The sequence below is a fragment of the Chelmon rostratus genome, chromosome 8 (assembly GCF_017976325.1).
Source record: "Chelmon rostratus isolate fCheRos1 chromosome 8, fCheRos1.pri, whole genome shotgun sequence".
NCBI classification, from domain to species: domain Eukaryota; kingdom Metazoa; phylum Chordata; class Actinopteri; order Chaetodontiformes; family Chaetodontidae; genus Chelmon; species Chelmon rostratus.
The window spans coordinates 12,855,554-12,870,508 of NC_055665.1; the positions used below are offsets into that span (position 1 = coordinate 12,855,554).

At 41.4% G+C, this 14,955-nt stretch overlaps 1 protein-coding gene across 1 annotated transcript; it reads right to left on the bottom strand.

The window, feature by feature from the left end:
- Positions 1–4,322: 4,322 nt before the first annotated feature.
- pde11al (phosphodiesterase 11a, like) lies at positions 4,323–14,706 on the bottom strand. Its single transcript, XM_041942338.1, has 20 exons — positions 13,933–14,706; positions 13,108–13,266; positions 11,617–11,706; positions 11,209–11,349; positions 10,985–11,049; positions 10,275–10,395; positions 9,907–9,982; positions 9,752–9,819; positions 9,580–9,672; positions 7,593–7,643; positions 7,275–7,421; positions 7,054–7,161; positions 6,574–6,683; positions 6,400–6,490; positions 5,804–5,904; positions 5,508–5,585; positions 5,345–5,408; positions 4,991–5,065; positions 4,739–4,822; positions 4,323–4,649 (listed from the first exon to the last, which is right to left on the bottom strand). The coding sequence occupies exons 1-20, from the start codon at positions 14,704–14,706 to the stop codon at positions 4,323–4,325; spliced, it is 2,823 nt and encodes a 940-aa protein (XP_041798272.1).
- Positions 14,707–14,955: the final 249 nt, after the last annotated feature.

The following is a 14,955-nucleotide window of genomic DNA, read 5'->3' on the forward strand; positions in this document are numbered from 1 at the left end:
CGGGCATCTGTTCTGGACAACTTATCTCATGACCTATGAGTCAGAGAAAGAATGAAATAAAGAGGGGCTGTAAATGTTCAAAGGAGTTTTTGAGCTGGCCATGGTTTTCTCTGTGCACTCAGGGATGAAGAGCAGCATAAAACGAAGACAGCTCTGTTCACGTCCACAGTAAATCATGAGGTTAAAACTCACTGTGTAATGACAGCCTCCTGCGCTTCTCCTGTACATTTTCTGTTGAGTTTTGGTTCTGCATATCACCATCTGGAGCCCGCTGATGGAACTGTGGTTAATTCCTCTGTCACTTGAGCTGTGATTAAAGCCCCCTGCTGCTAACAGTACAAACTGCACACCATTATCTCTTAAAGCACATGTTCTATTGCAACAAACAGACAGTTTGACCTATCCTGAATCCTCACCTGGCCAGTGAGAAATCATCTGTGCAACCCCACATATATAGACAAAACAAAAAACTATGGAGTCTGGTGGCAGCTGGCATGAACAGAATAAAATAAAGACGGAGTTTGTTCACATATTGTAGAAAGTTTTCACATTCACATGTGTAGAAGCAGCAGCACGAGCAATTTTGCTAATGCTGATGATCACAAGCTCCAGAGCAGCTACTAAATGGACATTATTGTAAGATTATTTTGTCAGCTGTGGCTCAGTTTTGCAAATATTCCTACATTCAAGTTTGTTTGCATGATTAATACAAGCAGATGTTTACAGTAAATGTGGTAAATGCATGGCAAAATGAAACGAAATGCCATTAGTATTTCAATCATTCAATCAATCATCATACTTTTATGTGAAGTGAACAAGGAAAAGCCACTCAAACCTCTTCATCAGTGTTTTTTTTTTTCCTGTTGACCGTGTTCAAGCTTTAACCTTCATTATGTGCTGCTGGATATGTGATTACTAAAGCCATCAAAGTGCCGGTGCTATATTTAAAATGAAAAACTCATAATAGCGCTTCAGTATCATAAAAAATATATGCACATAAGAAAATAAATAATCAGGAGGCGAACAAAGTTATTCCTGCTACCATTAGTATTGAGCGCATGTTTTAATATTCATAGTCTAGTTCACACTATTACACTCGCCTAGCTCTGCTTGCCACAGTTTACTTTCTAAAAATGGGTGCAGGATATTTCCTCTGCATTTACAAAGCGGTAGTAAAGAGTGATCTCATTACTGCGATGACGTTCGCACGTCACTGTAATTCCTTCTCAGAGATTATCGCCGATGGTTTAGTTTCTATTTCCAGCCTCCGCCTCATAAGAAATGACTGCAACAAGGTGTATGAATATTTTAGAGATTATTAAACGTCACGCAAATCTCTCCCGGGAGTTCGTTTGTCACCTCGTCGTTTAGAGTGTCATGCAGTGCAGCGGTTCAGACTGAACAGGAGTGAAAGACTGTGCGTCTGTGTGTGAGGGAGATGAAACGGGGGGGGCAGCAGAGAAGAGACAGAGAGCGAGAGAGATCAAAGACTGTGGCAGAGCCAGGCCCTGTATCAAAAATGAGGTTGGAAGGCTCTCCCTCCTCTCTCCATCCGGCTCTCCCCTGATCATCGACCCCGAGGAGAATAAACTCAATCCATGTTAAATTATAGATTAAGGCCCGGCTCTGGCGATGGCTCGGCAGCTGGCGGCTGCAAGCGCGTCGAGCTGCGCTGAGTTTCACACACTTCTGCTGTTGCCTCACCTCGCTGCCTTATTAAAACCAACATCAAACAGCCTCCACAGATGAATAACGGGATTTAAAAGAGACTGTATGAATATGTAAAGATTCTCCTGACAATGTGCTCTGCGAGGCTGTGGCTGGACTCCGTGGAGGAGTTCACCTTTAGCACCACTCTGGTCACGCGTGTTTTTCTCACCGCTAATCTCTTATTCGCAGATGCACTTTGTTGTTTTTAGCTCCACGATGAGTCGACCCACAAAGCGCTTGTTAACATTTTCATGAGTATTATCTAATAGGGAGAACAAAAAGATTTTTTGCTCTGCACTCTGTTCTTGAACTATTCCAAGCAGATGGTGCAATCACAAGACTGCAGAGCATCAGAGATGCAACGACTGTCTTTCAGTCACAAAAAGCTATGTATATCCACATCCACGGGGATTCAAGTACGACACAAACATTTCAGATTTGATGCCTTGCATCACGCTTATTCTTCTCTTGCACATCATCGAAAGAATTAAGAAAAGCTATTTCCAGCTTCAGCTTGTAATAATCAGTACATCTGATACAGCAGATGATGTGTGTTATTGAAGGACATCCACTCTGTCACAGACCTCTTCCCCCACGTCTCTCGCTGCATCTGGTTGAATCACCTGAGTGAACAGACATCCTGAACAAAGTTGTTGGTGTATTGTCCCTTTCTCTTTTATCAGATCCAGCTGCAGTCATTTTGAATGCGCCTCCTTAGCCCTTATCAGCATGGATGTGACAGTTCTTCTTGAAACTGCTATAATCTACTGCCTGCTACAGTAATTGTGAACAATCTTACAGAACATTTGTTACATAAATGTACAAACCACAAATTACAACAAACGGTCAGCTTCCATGCCACAGCATTTTATTCACGACACCAGCTGGAGACTGATTTACTCCCTTTCATCTGAAGTGTAGCACTTTCCTATCTTCTCTCAGGATGTATTTTTAGTGGACAGTCTATAAATAGCAGGAGAAATGCCAATTGTACGTAAATATAGAGTCCGGTGTATGAAAAATAATGAATGCATAATTTTGGTACAGTCTGTGATCGAAAATAGAAATCTTTATATGTTCTCAACAACAATAGTGCAGCAACAATATTCCTACGTAACAACACTTAGTATTTCCCTTAGAGGGATTTCATGCAAAGCAAATCTCATAGGGCAGTCAAAGGCATCGAGATAATGTCCAGTGTCAACATCAAACATGATACATGCAGTTTCAACAAAATCAGCATGCTGCCCAGTCGGAACAAACCACTGTGATGAATATCAAACAACAGAAACAAATGGACACATGTATACGCACCTAAAGTTAAAATTTAGGCGTTTTAAAATACTTTATGTACAGTACCGGCCTTTTCCAAAGGCGTACGTCAGCTTTTGGAGATCTTTTCCTTCCTACCTAGAATGAGTCAAACTCACAGATGATTTTTCATGCTGCCGTGTGCAGTTAAAGATATACTGATCGACGATTTTAGCCTCACTTTGCTCTGCTAATGCATATGTACGGAGTCATCACTCACATCCTGAGGGTTTACTATAATACATTGCACTCATTAGCCTAGCCTTAACAATAACTGTTACATGTGGGCACATGTAAAGAGAAAGTAAGTCAAGCATTTCATGCCATTTTTTTATATGTATATAAGTGGCATGTGTTTGTGCTCTCACTCAGGTGAGAAATAAGGAATTCATGTAAGTTGTACAAACAAAAAATAACCTAAACTATACCTTGTCAGGAGGTGACTTTCAGACTTGTATTTGATTTCCTCTGCGTCATCATTTTTTAAGAAGGTTGCACACACACACATGTACACGCAATCGGCCTGAGGAGTTTGTCAGTGACTTTCCTTACAAAATCAGTACACAAACACGTGGCCTCTCACTCTTATCAGCCTCATTCTTTACGTATGTACACATGTTTTTCATGTAAGTGCGCATGCAAACCACTGAACGAGTTGACGGCCGAAGCCTCAGTTAACCTACAAACGTTGAAAATAATGCCATGCAGCCGAAGGATTTGCAACTGAGGTAAGACAGCCTATCAGGAGGAGAACATTCAGGAACAAGATCATGCTCCGGTCTACATTCAAAATGGCAATTCATGTGACAGAGAGAAATCACAGTGATTCCTTTTTGTTTCGTAAAGGCATTCCAATGGGCTTGTGGTTTTGAGGCAGTTCCCATTAGAAAACATTACAGTAATACATGGCCCTCTTTGGTTTCAACAGTAGTCTCTCATCCTTATACATCTCGGTAATGAAAAGCTTCTAGATAGATAGATAGATAGATAGATAGATAGATAGATAGATAGATAGATAGATAGATAGATAGATAGATAGATAGATAGATAGATAGATAGATGGATGTGGGAAAACTGCCCTTTAAATAGAGTTTGACCAACAGGAATTATTCACACTCCTGAGTTTAACACAGTGACACTTGGGAGAACCAATGTGCTCAGCAGATGAAATGCATTTCATTTACCCAGATTTTTAAAAAACCTTTTTCAGGGTAGTGCATGTTTTAGAAAATCACAGGGTATGGGAAGAGTCCCATGTGAGCCATTGAACGAATAAATCTGTACGTGACGCTTGGCTTCTTTCACTCCTTTCCCGCAGACATTATGTTGCCAGCTGATGCTGGTTTATCATCACAGGAACCTTTGTTCACTCCGCGACTCACATCATGACCGCACTTCGACTTTGACCCAAATTTGGGGTTTTCGACTCGCTTCTGAGTCTCTGAGGTGTCTTGGTTGGTTACTTTGTCTTCGTGGGACTCAGGACTCTGATCTGAATCAGTGCTCTGATTGGGCAGTGAGGCTCTGCAGGTCTGATGATAAGACGAGCAGAGGTCCTGCCATTTATTTCGATTGGCTTCTATCCCATCCACCATCGGCTGCAACTTCCTGTTCAGCTTCAGCAGTGCCTGGGAGGAGACGCAGGGGAGTATAGTTGATATTCACAGTCTAAAATAAAGCTTTTATGTGCTATTTTTAAAATGAGACCGCAAGGTACCTGATAAAGGGGTTTACATATCCCATCTATCCACTCCAGCTGTAAGGCAGGTAGTTCATCTTTGCGATTGCGGTCAAATATGGCCTACAGAGAGATGATAATCTTCTGTCATCCACGACCAAATGCATTCATCATGTTCATTCGACAAAGAAACTGGTCACATCAAGGGCATGGTTTGAGTGCATGCTGGCAACACAGTCTAAGAGAGAAAGAAAAATCCCAGTGCAAGACTTTGAAAGCTTGCTTACTTACCGCCGGGGTCAACTTAAGCTCAGACCTCTCTCTGTCACCTTGTTCAAAGAATTCACTCGTCACCAGCTCTGCAACCTTGGAACATAAATGCCAACTATTATTATTTTATTATTTTCATAAAGCATGATGTAACGTTTTTGATGTTAAAACATGGGCTTAAAGCAAGAGGATGCTTTCACTTTGCGATATTTCATGCTAAATTTGATTGATTTGAGTGCTTTAACACTCAGGGAAACATGCTAATTTCTGGAGCCTTAGACTGTCAGTATAAAAAGGGGTCCCTTTTTTACTGAATTCCACCAATATGTTTACATCTCCAAGCCTTCAAACATGAAATCACAGATGGACTCAGACCTGTTTGGATATCTTCCAAGGGCGAGTGACGGCACCCAGATCGCTTGCTGTCATCAGCATTGACCTGTTGACGACATCAAAGCTCATTTTCAGCTACTTGTTTTGCTCTCCACAGTTTTAAAGTGATGATTTTGGCAGAGGACAGTTGTATTTAGGCAGAAACCTGAGAACTTCTCTGTGTCCTTCGTCTGTCCAGCTGAATTTTCCAGACAGAACACACTCAAAGAACTTGGTTCTGCGTCTTACAATGCAAAGAGACAGTCAAGGATACAGAAAATGTTAAAAGGCAAAAGAGTAGACTCCAAGGTTTTCACCACACAAGAACTTTGTAATATCACAGAAATCTAAATGATCATTCTTTCAATTACGTGTAAGAATTCATCTAATAATCTTTAACAGACTATTTCTCTTTTACTTTTTGAACTACTTCAGTTCTGAATCCATTAAAAAAACACTTACTCAAAGTGCAAAGTAAGGTCTGTGGAGAGAATTGCCTGCTTCAATAGTTGCATCATGTTGCTATACTCTTTAGAGCAGAGGTTTGCAAAGATATTGTGACCCTGTGAGAAAATAAAATACAATAGCATACAATAGTCACATACACAAAAGCAGGCAAGGATGAGTAATAGGGGCTAAAATGCCTCCTTACAGCCAATGCATTGGTAAAGTCATCGCTCACTGTCGGACGAAGCTGCCTTATCAATGTTAATTAGCAATGTGTATGGACTTTCTCTGTCCTCTGCTGAAAGCAATCAATAGAGAACACAGTTCCTAATGATCAAACTGATCTACACCTGAGACCAAGCAGCCTAATAACATCACTACTGGTCACTGCTGCCGCCTACCAGCAGGCAGTTTGTGCTCAGCGCGTCCCACAGCTCAAACCACACCGCAGTGTCATCCAGGTAACCTGGCACGCTGAGGGATCAGACCTGTAGTCACGGATAATCATGTGCGTTTTAATACGTTTTTTATGTGGTATTCGTATTGTGTACTTTTGTGTTGTGTTTGTATTTTCTTGCTGAGTTGAGTGTATATGCTAACATTTTTCTGACCTCACTTTGTAGGATCATGACTGCATGGTTGAAGTGGTGATGCTCCAGGGTGGCTGACGTCCCGTAGAGTAGAGCCAGAGCAGAGCCTGTCCTGCGGGAAAAACAGAGCAGTGAAACCTTCGGTCATCTACGAGACGCCTGTTCATCATCGTGCTTTCGGCCCGGGTCACTCACTTGGCTTGGAATGCATTGTTGGTGCCTCGGTGGTCCAAGTCGTGACACAGACAGCCGACCATCAGTGCCAGTATCTCTGCGTCTGACAGGATATCCTGGAAAGTGGCTGTCTGCGAAAAGTAAAGCAGATACTCATGTCTCTTAATGATGTTTCTCCTGTGGCGTTTTCTCCTCATGATGTTGTGTTTTATGACTGAGTATTGATTAGTTTAATGATAAATCTACTGATTCTTAGTTTTCTTAGGACAGGCTTTAAAAAAACAACACAACAGCACAACTAGTTTTTCTTATTGAGGGTCCATGTTTGGATGGTTTCCCTTGAATTCAACCTGGCAAATTTGGTATTTTGCTCAGTAGAATTTCAAAAAAAGTTGTTTGAGTTTGTACTGACTGACCCACAGCCAGGACCGTAGGGTTTAAGAGGCTAGTTGAAGGCAATACACAAAAATCTGACTTGACTTGATGCATCTTGAAACTCACCGTAATCATAACAAACATGCACTGCGACACATTGAAGGCGTGCCTCCAGTTATGATATGCCACAGTTCGATAGTTCTTCCTCACAGTCAGAAGCCAGCGACACAAAACCTACAAGAAGACATACAGGTGATATCCACATATATCCATTTACACTGTATATATACATATATACACACACACTGTGGACGCCTGACATTACAGGACACATTCCAGTACCTCACCTCATAGTCAATTTTAAACTTTTGGACAACACCAAGTTCCAGAAACATCCGGAGTGATGCGGTGATCATGGCGTCATTGTCCAAAGAGAAGTCGTTGAAGTGAAACTCATCGATGCCTAACTCACTGCTCAGGGGGATCTTAGCTGCCTTGAGGGGAAATGACAGAGCTGTCACTCACAGAGTGCCAACGAGGGAGGAAGCAGAGCACTAAATGACATTGCAGCTGGTTTTAAAATTGCACTACACAGGCATTAGATTTCACACTTTCAGAAAGTTAGTATAGTGATGATACACATATGACTCCTCCCTGAGGATTACCTTGAGTCTGTCGACTTCCACCTTGGAGCAGGTTGCATGGTAGGACAACATCTGAAAAAAAAAAAAATCATGTAAAACATTTAACATGTAGAAAACATATTCTGATGCTGATCTAATGAGGTGAAAATCCTAAATTAGATAGGACCAATTCTGAAAAAGACACATACTGCTGCAGAAGATAATCAATATGTCCAAGAATTTTGACATGCTCTGCCTTGCTCTACTTAACTTGTTACGTAATCCGGAGCAAAGACAGCACATCTTTGCTTTTAAAATCAGGGTGATGCATTCTTATAATCACAGCCCTGCAGCTATATATTGGTATAAAAGCATGAATTAAATAACACGGTATGCTAATTTAATCAGAATCATAACTAAACTTAAAAACTTGCGATTATTATTGCTTTTGGTTCTAGCATTACTGCGTACTGCAGTTTTGCATGTGGTATGTCCAAGTGGTTTTGCCGCTCCATTGGTACAATCAGCATCAAACACTGTCTCTCTATTTCATTACTTTGTGTTACTTTGTATTGTATTAAATGCTCGTGTGCTGTGTGAATTTCGAAATATTTTTGGGATCTCTAGAACCCTGGGCAGATTTAATCCCCTCCCGTGCTGACTCCATGGCTACGGCCTTGATTTGTTGCTGTTTGTCTCCTGACAGAAAGAAAAATCCATCAGCTGCTGAAAGGAACAGCGAAGATTATGTGACAGAAATACAAGAGTGTGTGTTGTCTTTGATGAGAGGTGAGCAGACTGGCACATGTATTTATCATGAATTATTGAAAGCAGATAAAATATTGATGGTAGAGAAGCAGAACCATGTCTGCTGAGGATCATGTGACTGCTCGGGTTAGACACCGGGCAGTGGAGCAGCGCACAGATGGAGACACTAATGAAGCCGAAGTGCCTCTGTTCAGATTTGCATTAATCAGTGACAGAACTTTGCTCTTCACTCATTATTTTCTCATGCACTCATTCTGAATAGTTGTTTAGGGCTGCTGTCATTTTATTGTTCATAGTCATTTACAACCCCAGTTCCAAGAAAGCTGAGACTGTGTAAAGCATAAATAAAAACAATATATACAGTCATGTGATCACAAAGTGGTGAACCTCGCTCCATCCTCGCTTTTAAACAACTGAGCCTTTCCAGGATGATCCTTTCATACCCAATCATGATACTATCACCTGCTAACAATCAACCTGTTTACCTGTGGAATGATCCAAACAGGTGTTTTTGGAGCGTTCCACATCTTTCCCAGTTTAGTTGCTCCTGTACCAACTTGTTTGAAACATGTTGCTGCATCAAATTCAGAATCAGCAGATATTTACAAAAATCACAGAAGGTGATGAGGTCAAACATTAAATATATTGTCTTTGTACTGTTTTCAGTTGAGTGTATGTCAAAAACAACTAGAATGATCACATTCTGTTTATTTATGTTTTACACAGCGCCCCAGCTTTTTTTAAATTGTGGTTGTAGAGTAGTTTTAATTTGTTTTTAGTTGAAAAAAATGGGTAAAATGTGTGTTCATCAGTAACCTCAATGATTGTTAAACAAATCAATTTCATTTCATATAAATGCAGTTTTTTTAATAATACATATTGATGTTTATTTTTTTTATAGATATAGCTTATTTAGTGCATGTTTTAATGCAATATAGTATAAATACTGGTATTCAATACATTCATGGTATGCTCATCAAGTGCTTTGAATGGACTGGTAGCTATTAGATGATGTATTTCCGTCATATACTTCATTATATGTTATATTTCATTTTTACCTCTGTATTATTTTCGTAATTTGGATATGTCACGTTATGAAAGAGACAAGAATGATGGAATAAGAGGAGAAAATTAAATGAAAAATCCAATAAGAAAAAGCCACAAACTAATGTAGATGAATATCTCATGTCTTCCAAAGTGGTGGGGTGATGCTTTCAAAGATAAGCAAAGCTTGTTGCAGTCAATTTGCTGCAGGTCTTACATCCAGTGCTACTGACTGCTTGGCCCATGTCTTCTTAACTTGATTGTACATCATCGTGTTGTTGATTCCAAGTCCACAGAATATCACAAATGCCTGTACACAAAGACAAGGCCATGAAAAAAAACACCTAACAGGAATCTAAATATTTAATACCACATATAAAAAAACTAACCTCAAATAGTCTCTGATCTGCATCGTTGAACGTCTTCCTGTCCAGGCGATTGAGAATTTGCGCGACGCCTGCAGAAAACACACATACGTCATTGAATGTAACATGAAAACTGGTTTTCCAATGAGGATGAACTGATTAATTTCTGCCTAACTTGCCAATTATCTGATGAGTTCGATTCCAGATAGGGACACATAACACTGATCTGATGTGAAACCCTGAGGCCTGATCCGCCTGGAAAGAGAAGACAGTGACATTTACTGGCCTGGGCCCACCCTTTATCTATGACTGGAACACTAATTAGTGTACATTTCATACAAACGCTGAAAAATAACACTCTGTATGTGGCTTAAAATCAGTTTGCAGCAACAGTCTGGCATCACTGACTGATTTCAACATCATGTCACACATTTTTGTATTTCATTGGTGTGCATCAGTGTCTACTTATTTGAGTCACGGGCATGTAGGTGTCCATGCGTTCAAGCGAGCTGTAATAGGTCTAATGGGGAGACCATCGTGTACACACCTCAGCATCAAAGCGTGGGTCCTGACACACGTCACTGATGTTAACAGGCAGTCCCGTGGAAGCCACCAGCTCAGCAATGCTGTTATTGATCAGCCAATCAGAGCACGATAGCTTCTCCATGCTGATGTGGCCAATAACACAAACAGGAAACAAAAGTCAAGTCAACACAACAGCACTAAATACTTAGTCTACCCGTTTATGGGGTGTGTTGCAATTCCCCTTGCATCCCCCTAGAATAAGAATCATCATCATAACAATCATTAATAAAGAATCATTCTGTCTGCCAGTGTCTTTTTCAGAAAGTCTCTTTAATTACTAAAATAACAACAACACAATGTAGAAATACTCTGTTTCAAGTAAAAGTCCTGCATTAAAAATTTTACTTCAGTAAAATACAAATACTCACTATGCAGAATGAATTTCAAACTAAAATTGAATTAATTTGTACATTAGTTTAATATTAAAGGTGGAGCTTTTTTTTTTTACCTCATCTCCTGTTAGATTGTGAATTTCACCTTATGGATCATCTCGTCTTATCCATAATATTACATCGTAAATTATATGATGATTATAGATCATCTCATTAATCTCAATCTAAAATGTAACGTAAGTGATCAAACAAATGCAGTAAATTAAAAAGTACAAAATTTGTCTCTGAAATGTAAAGTACAGCACTTGAGTACATTGTTACTTTCCACCAGTGTTTTCACCTGATGTCATGGTCCATGTTGCACAACGGAGACATGAGCTCAAACGTCTTGGAGAACTTCACAACCTATAGAAGACACATGTATCATCAGCAGCAATGCCACTTAGCAACAAAGAGGGTTTTGCATGAGGAAGGCCACTTGGCTTAACGGTTAGTTAGTTGCAAACTAAATAAATCTGTGAGGCAGGACAAACTCAAAAGGTGCTAGAGAGCCAGAGGTCTCACAGGTGAGTCGATGTCTTCGAGGAGAAGCACGGAGCAGCGTTCACACTGCAGCAGGGTCAGCGCTCGCTGCATGATCTTCCTAACGATCTTCTCCAGGTCAGTCTGCTCCTCAAACAGGTCATTCACCACCTCCAGCAGAGCCTGTGGCCACGAGAAAGGACACCAGTGACTTTGTTCATCGTGCAGTGCTGACAGTGTTGGTGAAGAACGCAGTAGAAGGTGGTAACACTGCTGAGCAATGAATTGCTACTATAAATGTAATGTATGTTGATGTTTCCACAGTGAAATTCAATCCCTGTTAAATCATATCTGTTTTTAATGATGTATAGTAATTGTATGGTTACTGTTAATTTTCCAGTGGCTATAAAACAAACATCTTTTCGTATTTGCACTGTTTACATCTCTTACCCGACTCCTTTCATACTCCTTACGAGACTCTGAAAACAACTTGGCATTGGAAATCGATATTCCACAGAATGGTAGATACATCTGCAGTACCTGAGTAAAAGCATACAAAAAAGTGGTAAAAAGCATGCATAACCTCTAAATGCAAGTTATTTGTATGCTAAATAAAAGGGTTTAAAACTGGGTAAGAGAAAAACAAAGCGTGTGGGGGGATGAGGGTACAAAGTCATGATGGTGTTAGCTGCTTCGCTGCACAAATTTCTCTTAAATAGATTCCCTGCTAATGAAGTATTGATTTAGAGACAGAAGGCATTTAGAAAGACATCAAGGGGCCTAAAATGTCTGGAGAAGCTGGCTATCTTTCTATTTTCGGCATCTTTGTTGCTCAAAAGTAGCTACTGCTTTGCTTGAGCTTTATTTAGAGTTTTGTCTTAGATTCACATGCAGCAAAATCATCTTTAAAAAAGCGTAAATGACTGCAAGCCCCGAACTCTGTTTAAAGTTGACTTCCTTTGAAGTGGAGGCCTGGCAGCACCATGAGAGTAAATGATTTTCCTCAACTTTATTCTGCCACCTTGTGGAGGAACTGTTGTGTGTGCAGCTGAACTGCAAATTTCAATAAACATGAACAGTTTTTATTTTTGCTAACAATAAAGAATTTCTGTGTCAGCATCTGTCTGTATTTGTTTTCCTTTTTAACTTATTTACCCAAATTGAGTCGAATGAGCACTTTTACTTTTTTATGCGTTGCCACACACTTAAACAAGGAGCCAGCCCTTTTCACAAGTATGATACACAAGATGCAAGATGAGAGATCTAGCTTTGTTTCCATTTTGCTGTGTACTTGTGTGCGTAAGAAAAAACAAAATGCTGTTCCGCCCCACCCATTGCAGTGCAACAAGAAAGAATAAAATATGATAGATTATCTTTTCATCAACAAACTGCGAGAATGAAATTGTATTCATAAGCAGAGGACCTGTAAACATGCAGATTCTATAGTAAACCCATTTCAAGTGGATTGCTCAGGGAGCAATTGAAAGGGCATCCACTCAAAATGTGTTTCTTAAGTGTGTGTATACTGTATATTGCACAGCCAGACATATCTAATGTTCCTCACTTGAGCAAGGGGTTGACCTCCTCCCTTCATTTTTCTGGTATTATGCTTCCGAGGGAACACTTTGCCCCTCTCCACAGCCATTAAGAAGATTCACAGCACAAGCAGTGTTTTTAGCTGCACGGCTGTGTGTGTGTGTGTGTGTGTGTGTGTGTGTGTGTGTGTGTGTGTGTGTGTGTGTGTGTGGTGGAGAGGGGATGCACAATGCTCCACAAGTATCCAATTTTAACTCCATCTCTAAAATGCCCTTAATGGTCAAACCAACTACAATCATGCTGAAGATGATGAACAGCCAATAAAAAGCACGAGATTGTGAAAATCCTCCGGTAATGTGGATCTGATTCATGCTTTTCCAGCTGCGAGACATAACAGATCCTCACCTTCTCATCATCCTCTGTGAAGGGGGTGCCCATGGGATTTTTGTTGATTGCTTGGACAACACCAATGACTTCTCCATCACTGTTACAGATGGTCATACAGAGGATGGACTGAGTCTTATAGCCCGTTAGCTTGTCTATCTCATCACTGAAGCGGTGGTCCTGGAATGGCAGTCATAAAAAACACATATCACGCTTACATACACACACATACACACTCCTTTGTGGCCAGGAAATGCACTGTATTACCATGTTTTTATGCGCTTGTGTCAGCTACAATCAAGCAGCAATGGTTGGGTGTGATTCTTGGCTATTTCAGTTCAGGGCTCTGCAGGAGGCCTCTTGTTTTTACTATAAGCAGAAACTATAATACCCCTCGCTGACACATATTTACACGATTGCAGTAATAGACCTCAGGGGGATCCGCATCATCACGTTGCCTTAGCCTCCCAAGCAGCCCAGGGCCATGATATAATGATGTAGAGCACAACTGGTAAGACGAGATCTGACTTGTGGGAAGCTGCAAGGATTATAACACTTGCTTTCCTTCCTCTTCCTTTGAGTATGACAGAGAGGGTTTTTATAATAATAATAATAATAATTATTATTATTATCATTGTTATTATTATTATTATTATTATTATTATTATTATTATTATTATTACTATTATCATTTACCCCTTCCAGGAACTTCAGAGCCAGCAGATCAAAATATAAAGTACTTTTCATGCATCGGGGAGTTTCGCTTACTGTAAACCCCTCTGCACAAACTTTTGTCAAAGTATAATATGTAAATATCATTCAGACGTAAAGCAGCCTCACATTTACCTCATATGCGTTTGAGATGTTTACAGTTTCCCCATGCTCCGCCACATAACCAATGATGCCCTTTCCCCACGGAACCTGCACTTCGTTGGAGTTTAGTGTGCTTGAGGACGGTCTGACAGTGGTGCCTGAGTGCACGTCAAAGAACTTGGACACCAGTGTCCTCTTGTGCGCGGGTCCCTCCACAAGGAAAAGCGAGCACCTGTCTGCATCCACCAGGATGCACACGTTGATTAGGATCTTGTAGCTGAGGTTTGTCAGGTCCAGGTCGTTGGAGATGTCCTTCACTAACTCTAAGAAAAACTCCCTCTCGTTGGTTTCCTTCAGTCTGTATTTGTAGTCGATGGCGCTGGACGCGTACTGGGGCACGTTGACCCTGGACTCCAGCAGAGCGCTCAGGATGTGCGCGGTGGTCGGAGGCAGGGAGCTGGCTTTACGCAGGAGCGCACGGCGCCTCATGCTGGACTGCGACTCGTGTTCGCTCAGGCTCACATGCTCGTCGTAGGTCCGGTGCGCGGTGGTGGCTTTGGACCGGGCGAAGTTCCGTCGCAGCTCCATGTGGGACGATCGGCGCCGGAGCCCGTCTGGGTTGGTCGGCCAGAGCGGGTCCCTGGCAGCGCCGCGCCTCTCCTCGGCTGTGGACACTTTCGACGGCTGATGCTCCTTCAACCATCTGCTCACCTGATCACACTTCGCCTTTCGAACGAGGTACTCCTCGAAGAGATCTGGGTGGCAGTCCAAAAACGCCTCTATATCCGAGAAGTCAAACGTTGTCATGGTGAGAGCCGCTGCGTGGACCAAATGAGACGCTCAAATGTGACAGAACAAGAGTTGGAAGAGTGGATGACGGAGGGGGGGGGGCTGCAGCCGAGCTCCTCAGAGAAGTGATGTCCTCAAAACATTTATCTCCCACATGAGCCGGTCCATCGTGCTCTTCCCTGAAACACTGGAAGCAGAAGTGGTCAGATAGATTCAGTGCATTTGAGGCCGGATGGGTGACGCCTGAGAGACGCGCAACTGTACAGC

Coding starts and splice junctions, on each gene's coding strand:
- pde11al (XM_041942338.1), bottom strand. CDS start 14,706: ATGACAACGTTTGACTTCTCGGATATAGAGGCGTTTTTGGACTGCCAC. Junction 13,267..13,932: donor ACATCTCAAACGCATATGAG/GTAAATGTGAGG, acceptor CTGCCATTCCAG/GACCACCGCTTCAGTGATGA. Junction 9,983..10,274: donor ACCCACGCTTTGATGCTGAG/GTGTGTACACGA, acceptor TTCTCTTTCCAG/GCGGATCAGGCCTCAGGGTT.